Raw genomic sequence first — 9,037 nt, forward strand, 5'->3', positions numbered from 1 at the left:
TCCTTGCACCATATAGCTAATAATAATAATAATATGAAGCAAGAAAGCAAGCTTGTACAGCATCAGCCCAAAAAATAAAAAATAAAATAAAATAAAACTTCCCATTTCACTCATCCATTCATTCCAAAAGTTTGTCCAGTTCTTTCTTGAATTTATTTAAGCTATCAACTTCTACAATGACAGATGGAAGTTTGTTCCAGCAATCGACTACCCACTAGCTAAAGGCAAATTTTTGCACATCAATTTTGCAACTGTCTTTCCTCAATATCTTCAATTTCCTCAATGCCCCACTCAGGTTTGTAATCTGAGCAAGAGGAAGAATCCCATCAACATTGATCCTGCTCAAACCATTCAAGGCCTTATACACCTCAATCAGATCACCTCGCAGGTGGCATGCATCAGGTGCCGTAACCAGGCACTCACATCCTTTCGTCCAGGCTTCAAGTCAAGTAAGCCAGACTTCTCACCCATTTAAAGTTTGAGAATAGGTTGAGGACGTTTCGGCCCCAAGGCGTCTAATCATTTGCTTTACTGGATGAGACTGATTCCCTTGTGCCCCAGCTATCCTGAGGAAAACCTTTGGAGGGAACCTGCTACTAGATGGTATCGATCATCAGATCTTGGTATAGGGGCAAAAGTTAGTCTTTTGCCCCTATACCAAGATCTGATGATCGATTTGTACTTCAGAACCATTGTAGACCTCCACCAGAGTTATCTCTGGCTTCATCCTGCCCAGGCATAGTTCTTGTCTGCAGATGCTGCAATTTGCAGAACTTAAGCCTTTCCTGGCAAGAGCACCCCTCTGTTCCCTTCACCAATATTGTTGCTCTTTTCTGTACTTGTTCCAGCAAATCTTATAATTGCTTTGGTGGAATTTTGTCTCTCTAATTAATGCTTTCAGAAAAGCAATGCAAAAAAATATTAAAAGTACTTGTATTTCTTCTAGGACAGAACAGTTGCTGCAAACACAAAATGTCTTGCAATCAGGGATAATGTGAAGTTTCAAATCTCATTTTTGAAAATCAATTTCACTTGAAATAATTGCTAGTCTTGAAAGAAAGAAAGAAAAGCTGTACAAGCTGCGTTATTAGATACAACAGGAAATGTATGGGAGCTACTCAATAAAGAATGATCATAACTTCCCCCCCACAATATACTTTTATTAATCATCCATATTTTGATGGTCCTTTTCAAAATAATACCGATTTGATGAAATGCACTTACTCCAACATTTCTGCCATTCTTCAAAAAAATTTTTGACATGCATTTGAGAATTGCCTGTGATGTCTTGACAACTTCTTTTGATGACTGGAAACTTTTCCTTGCAGCTTCTTCTTTAACTTTGGAAATAAAAAACAAATCACAGGGTGCAAAGGTCAGGGCTGTAGGAATGATGAGGAACACATATGACATTAATGCTGCCTAAGTACTCAATGACAGTCAGTATGAGCAATGCACGTTCGTGCATTGTCATGATGCAGCATCCACCCACCTGTGGTCAGTTGTGGTTATTTGCGATTAATGTGATCCCACAAAGTGTGCGGTATACAGTTCTGTAGCAAGGTCCCATAACAATCGTATGATGTGGCACAACATGTTGGTCAACTGTTCTTAAATGTCAGGAAAAAAAAAATCAGATGACCATAACCCTTCCTGCAGAATCCACAACTTTCTTTAGTGCTGGCAATGATGTAGAGTTTCAAACAGAGCTTTGTTGCTTACTCTCTGAGTGGTTGATGAAGCTGTTGCTCAGGTGTGAGTAGTCGTGGAACTCAGTGTGCAAAAACACATTTCGTATACAAATGTGTCATGGAGAATACCGTGTGCGCTTCCTACTGATTTCTCAACCTCTCTGCCAGTTGCCTTTCTGCTATATGATCTTGTCTCATGATTACAGAAGCATTGTGTATGGTTTTTGCGGTGACAACAGTAGTTGGGACTCCAGGACCACCGATTTTTGTGACTGAACCACATCTGTCTTTAAACATTCTAAATCACCTACGAGCTGTGGTGTATGGAAGTGCAGTTTCAGCACAATCCTGTTTTAATATTTCATACTTTTCAGCTAACGTTTTCTTGAGATGGAAACAAAATTTGGGCGCAGCATACTGTTTCTTGCGTGTCACATCCATTGTACATTTTATGTTGGCAAAACTGAACAGGCATAAACTTGACCAGATGCCAACAGCAACTGGTCAAGCCTAACAACCGCATTAAGTTTGTTGATGATGTAGTTACAAAGATGCAATCATTGTCTTCCTTTAGTGACCTCATTTAGTAACTTTTGTACTGATTGTACACTTGCTGATTTTTAGATTCATATAGGTTTAAGTGTTTTTCGTCAATAATGGTTAGAAAGTGCCTAGGTGTCCAAGTAATTATGACAAAAGGAATAAGGTGCATGTCTTAAACTTCCCAATAACCAAAACTGACAAGAAAAATGGATAGTAGCTATTCACTTATGAGATTTTATTCTTCAAAGCATTCAGAGGTAAGTTCTGCACAAAACAAATTTTGTCACTTTGATGGAAGAAAAGATTCACCACAAGCCTCTTTTAAGCATTTCTCTTATATTTTATAATTACTTTCAGGAATATAGGCTCCAGAGCCATGCTGAGGGTGAGGTGAATGAGGCTCTTGCCTCAGATTAAAAGATGAAAGAGGCGCCAAAAGAAAGATTAAATAATTGCCAATATTTTCGATTTGTTTTGATTATTCCAATCCATTTATCATCTTGCTCTTGCAAGACAAAAATCTTTGTCGCATCACTGTACAGATACTGAGCTCTGCATGAAAGCATTGTTATCGCCCCACTGGTTGTCATTTTTATAACCTCAATTTTAATTTTTTTTTTAAACGTGTACCAGAAATGTATTTTAAATAAGTCATATTTTTTTAAAAATATTTTAGGGGATGACGCAATTTTTCATTCTTGCCTCAAGCACTAAAATGGCTTGGCACGGCCCTGATAGGATCCTAAGCAAAATATAATTTATTAGCATTAGTAGTGGTATATGATGCAAGAAAGCAAGCTTATACAGCATCAGCAAAAAAAAAAAAAAACCTTCCCATTTACTCCAAAATTTTGTCCAGTTCTTCATTGAATCTATTTAAGTTATCAACTTCCACAACAGATGGAAGCACAGATTCACCACAAGCCTCTTTTAACATTTCTTGGTTTTAATGTAATTTGCATTATCTATATGTAATATCAATATATATGTAATCTGCATTAACTATAGAATTTGTAGAGCTACAGATAATGCAGATATTATTTGTGATAAATAATGAAGTACTTATATATTTAAGTAGCAAGAAATTTATTTTCTGTTCTTTATTCTTCTTAGTATTCATTTGATGCTAAATGAAAAATTTAAATGTGATGTCTCTATTTGAAGTATAACATATTACTGCTATTGAATAATGGAGAAGTTAAAATAAAATTGTTTAAATAAAGCCAGCAAAGCAGGTGTCACTGAATAATGAATTTCAGTCATTTTCGGATACTGTGTCTTCAGAAATGATTTTCTGAAGACAGTATCCATTTTCAAATTTTAAAATGCAAATGGATAAATCTAAAAGAGAAGCTTAAAATTAAGAATGCTGATTATATTTCAAGCTACTGAAGCAGAAATTAATAATGCTGAATATTGAGATAAATTAATAATGGAAGTAAAACCCAAGAAATTCTTAAACTATAAAACAAACATTTAAAATATCTTCCAAGAAATACTCTAAACATGCTATATAGTATTTTTTTTTTTTGTAATCATATTGTCACATTTGGATAAACTGACTGTAGGTTTTAAGTTGTAGATTTCTTCCACAGCAAAAAGTGATTCAAAATTTGCCAAATCCAAATATTATTAATTAAAATTCTGTTACTATCATTTTCATGGTCTGATAGTAAGACGAAGAGATGGTTACTTCTATTGACAGTAATTTACTCAGAAGACCAGATAGAGGAAGTTTAAAATACTCTCAGCAATAGCCTGTTTCAGTTGGATCATATACTTTTACTGTTATGCAAAAATTGCTGTGTGAGCAGAACCCGAACACATTCTGAAATGTAAAAAATGATAGCTTTGTAGCTTGGAGCTGATAGTTAACGTTATTTTATCTACTGAGGAATTTCAGTTACAAAATATTTGTAATCAGCATTCCTCTCAGAAATTACGGGAAAATATTTTATGGACTTGTACAAACATTTTTCTTAATAATTATTGTAAGATGAGAAATGATGAATGCATTAAAACCAAACAAAAGAAAATTAAAAACCCTTAAGACTCAAATAAAATTTGTTATATTCCATTTCTGTTCAGTAAATCATGATTAATATGTAATGGTATATTTATTGCTTTGAGTACATTCAAATAAACTTCCCCTTGTGGGATGAAAATCCAATACAGAAGATGAAACCATGCAGCCCTTGCTCAAGACCAATTAGCACAGCCACACTATTGGAAAAAAAAAACCATAAGCATTCCTCCTATCAAGATGAGAATTTAGTCTCAGGCTTTTTCTGCACTATGTGTATAAGAACAGCAATTCTAGTATTTTATTAATTATGAGTTCCAAAACCTTCAGGCATTATTTGCATAGGAAATACTAATGTACAGATATATAGGCATGCTCAACTGGTCACAGGACTGTTCATGTCACTCTAGTTCCAGCAGTAGACCTATCTACATTAGCTGTCATTGACCATATATTTCACATTAAGCATCGAAATTTAGTGTTAAACATTGCAAATTTCTGGTTCGAATCAATAAATGGGCACTTTGTGAAAATTCTGTCAGGCTCTCAATCATAGAAAAGTTTCCAAAAAAAAAAAAAAAAAAAAAAAGATACTCTAGGGAAAAAATGCCACAAAAGCTCTGTATGAGATCAAATCTTTGTACTATAAATTTAAAAAAAAAAAAAAAAAAAAAAAAAAGGAAAGAAAAACAATAACATATGAATGCCAAGCTATAAAAATCATACTTACGAAAAAGGAGTATTCTCTATTGGTCCATAGTAATAAGAATTATTTCGAGTTACAACACGCCGCTGAAGGTATAAAAAAAAAAAAAAAAAAAAAATCACTGAAGAAATCTTAATTGGAGAAAGTATACTGCTAAAATATTTGCCGCTACACTCAATAAAATTTCGAAGAAAGACAATGCCTTATACATGGATTGCTTTAGTTCAACAATTTTCAAAAACAGATTGCCTAATTGACTTGAATTAGCTACTAAGAACTATTAAAACTTTCTTTAAACTAATATCTTACTTTTAATAAAGTGGGATATTGTTTAATCACAGGCATTAAAGTGGTTTGAAAAAGGAATGCTACACTGAGTTAAGTTTTCCTGTCATGATTACCTAAGGACACTGTTGTCTCTCCAGTCACAGAGACAGAAGTTGGACCTTGGGCGCTTTGGCAACAATTATGTTCATCTATGAGTCTACAAAATATATATAATTTAAATGATCAGCCAGGTGGTGTTCATAAGAAAAACTTCTAACTGAAGACAAATTCTGAGACGTGTAATAAATACTCCATTAATAGGTTGCATTGACCCAATGCAGCAATTCAGTACAGAATTACAGTGCTATTTCAAAGCAGGTATTAAAATACTTTGAGGGGAAAAAGGCAAAAGTTCATTAGGTTTATTTGTCACTACAATCTTGGGACCTTACTATTCCACCAGTGACAGAACTTGGGATTAAGCTCTTTATAAAGACTACATTTATCCACAAGTCAAACTAAAGAAGCAGAGAATACCTACTGTCTGGTGAGTGACTAAAACAGGTCACAACAGTGTCTCTTTGGTTTTAATGGCTAACAGATCCACCAATTGTGTAATGTTACTGAATTCATTTGGTTAAAAATAATATTAGTTATTTTATGCCCCGTCATTGTTAAATGCAGTCATGTCTAAAGAGACAAAGCCCATGCTCTGCCACTATCACTGGAGGGACAATAATGCCTTCCCCAGACAGTTACCATAGAAAATTAACTCAGTGTAATTTTTTTTTTTTTCTTAAACCAATGCCATTCTTATTCATAAGCAGGTCTATAAGGAAGGGTATACAGCATTACATGCTAAATACCCTCTATATTTTCTTAGCAAACAGTGTATACAAACACAGTGTGGGTGCTTTACTTTTACATATGGTATACCCTGTGATTATAAGGATGGTATGCTCTTTCAGTATGTTATTTATTAAAACACCACAGTGTTTATTTGTTTTTTTTTCGTTAGTTGTTGGTGCATTGGCTTCTGTGGCCATAATGCACCTCCCAAGGTTTTTGCACTACTCTGATCCAAGCCCGAGGTGGGATTTGAACCCGTGACCTTTGGGTTGCCAGGCAGGCACTTTAACCATCCGGCTAGCCCTGTCAGCGTGTTTATTTGTTGATATTTACTTGGGGACGAGATTATCCTCGTGTTCGACAAAGAATTTTCAGCTCCAGGAAACTGATAAGTTTTTGAGAAATTTTTGCCATTTTATTGACATAACTGTCACATTAAATTATATTCTATAAGTTCCTTTATAGTCCTAGTCATGCTCCTTAGTTTATTTTGAATTTAGCTATAGATTTTGCAGGTTACTTCATATACTAGAATCTTTTATCATTCGGAACTTGCCACCTTTGTCATAGTATTGTAGACAGTAATAGAGGAATCCTAATTTTTTAATTTTGGTAAATACGTAGCTCTAAAGTTCAAATCACATGGGTTGGAGTTAGTAGAATAATTTTCTTAATTATCAAATTAACATTGTTAATTGATAATTAACAATTATCTCGATAGCGTAAGGGATAACATAAAACTAGATAGTGTAATATGTATCGTGCATTTAAGAATCCGAAACAATTAGCTGATTAGTTTAGTATTATCAAGTAGTCAATTAAATTTATTAATATTATGAATTTTCATTGTTAATCAATTAAACTGTATTTAAGTGAAAATCATGCCACAGACTAGAACAGCAAAGCAATGAGCACAAAATAGCGAGAGAGCTGTGGCTTTGGGGAGAACCGAACAGGTTGATTCTCAAAAGCATCGTAGTCTAAAAAATGTGCAACTTGTGAAATACTGGGGGACCTTTCTGGAACAGGACATGATTTAGCCAAGGAGAATGTCTTTGTGTGTGATAGAGTGTGAAGATATTAGGTGCCAACTCAGCATTCTGATGGGTGTCTCTGATAGTTTGAAGAGTAGGGTAGATGCCCTCAAAGAATTAAAATGAGAAGCCATCAAGTTCTCACAGCTGAAATCAACACCAGAGCTCAATCTTGTGCATCAGGACACAGCAGCAATCTTCAAGGCAGAATGCAGTGGTCCTAGAGGACCACTGCAGAATGCAGTGGTCCTAGAGGGAAATATACTGGACAAAAAGGATAGGTAGACTGGGACCAGGGTATGCCTTGCAGGGACAAAAGTTGATAAAGTTGTAGGGCAGATATCATCTTCTAAGGGCATGAAAGGTAATACTGTTGTACATGTTCGCACTAATGACATTAAGGGTAAGAGACCTGCGGACTTACTTAACAAGTACAGGTCAATGTTGAAAAAAAGTCACGTGGTAGAGTTAAATTAGAAAGCGTCTGCAATTCTGCCCACACATGATAGGAGGGAATATATGATGAGAGCCTTGTCAATCAATTCGGCCCTGGAGAGACTGTGCAAGACTCATGGGGTAGAATTTTTTTCAGTGTGGTCTGTGTTTGCTAACAGGAGAGACTGCTTCTATGGGGATAGGATACACTTAAATAGAATGGGTGCAAGAATATTTCCTGATGCTATCAAGGCAGCATTAGGTGGGTCGGAAAACTGCTAATTGGGGGAGGATTCACAGACTAAAGATTAACGTTTAACCGCAGGCAGATCGAAAGTGATTCTTGCACTGCTTCTATTGTAATGAGCAGCAGCCTAGAGAGCAAGTTTCTGGGAATTTCAAGAGCTGCTGGGAGTCGTCATGCAACAAGTAAATACATGGGCTGTGTTAGGGTAACTAAGAGTAAGACAAGTGCATGTATACTTGCATGTACATAGGGTTGACAGGGCTGTTAATGACAATAAGGACAGTATGCTACTGTAACAGGATCTAGAAAAGTTGGGAGATTGGCTGAGAGATGGCAACTGAAGTTTAACATTGACAAATGCAAGTACTGCATATGGTAGCAGCATCTCCAGAGTGACGTAACAACTGTGTGGTACAACACTCCAAAAAAGACCTGGGGATAATTGTGCTAGTCAGATATGAACTTTTCTGAGCAATTCAGACAGGTTTCCAGAGTCAATGATGGAGTCTTGTCAATGATATACAGGAATTTTGTTAGCAGAGATAAGGAGGTGATTATTTCATTTATAAGGCAATGGAATAATCTGGATACACCTTGAGTACTGCATACAGGTTTGGAGCCTGATTTTAGAAGATGTAGAGCTCCTGGATCAAGTACAGAGCAGGGCAACGAGATTTCTGAGTGAAACAAAGGGTTGGTGTTACCAAGAAAGGCTTAAGATCTGTAAATTTCAGCTTCTGGAGACTAGGCACCTGCGAGGTGATCTAGTTGCAGTGTATAAGGTCTTGGATGGATTGAGTAAGCTCAATGCTAATGGGATTCTTCCTCTTGCTCAGATTACTCACCTGAGGGAGCATAAATTCAGATTGAGGAAAGGACAAATTGTAGAAGAGATGTGAGAAAATTAGCCTTTAGCCAGCGGTGTGGTTGACAGTTGAAACAAACTTATTATCTGTTGTATTGGAGGTCAGCAACTTAAATAAGTTAAAGGCACAACTAGACAAAACATTTAGAGTGAATGGATGGGTGAAATGGGAAAGGTTTTTTTTTTGGTCGATGCTGTGTATAAGCTGGCTTTCTTGCATCATAGGCCCTACTAATGCTAAGGCTAACGTCTGTGTAAGTATTCAATTGGTTTCTATCTATTTTCAAATAATGCACATTCTCTTCATAATACAAATCAAAGACAATATAAATCAAAGAGATATTTACACACAAACAAACAATTAGCTGACTTAGCTT

General features: G+C 35.7%; 1 protein-coding gene across 6 annotated transcripts in view; it reads right to left on the reverse strand.

Moving 5' to 3' along the window:
* Nucleotides 1-9,037, reverse strand: part of LOC150091205 (voltage-dependent calcium channel subunit alpha-2/delta-3-like) — a 1,918,419-nt gene that overhangs the window by 705,794 nt on the left and 1,203,588 nt on the right. For all 6 annotated transcript variants that reach the window (XM_090374703.1, XM_090374689.1, XM_090374699.1 and 3 more), the window contains one exon: nt 4,988-5,049. In XM_090374703.1, the coding sequence (XP_090230829.1) occupies nt 4,988-5,049 (62 nt within the window). The remainder of the gene's footprint in view (nt 1-4,987; nt 5,050-9,037) is intronic.

Source organism: Mastigoproctus giganteus, chromosome 1 (assembly GCF_048544385.1).
Source record: "Mastigoproctus giganteus isolate SK-2022 chromosome 1, ASM4854438v1, whole genome shotgun sequence".
Classification (NCBI taxonomy): Eukaryota; Metazoa; Arthropoda; class Arachnida; order Uropygi; family Thelyphonidae; genus Mastigoproctus; species Mastigoproctus giganteus.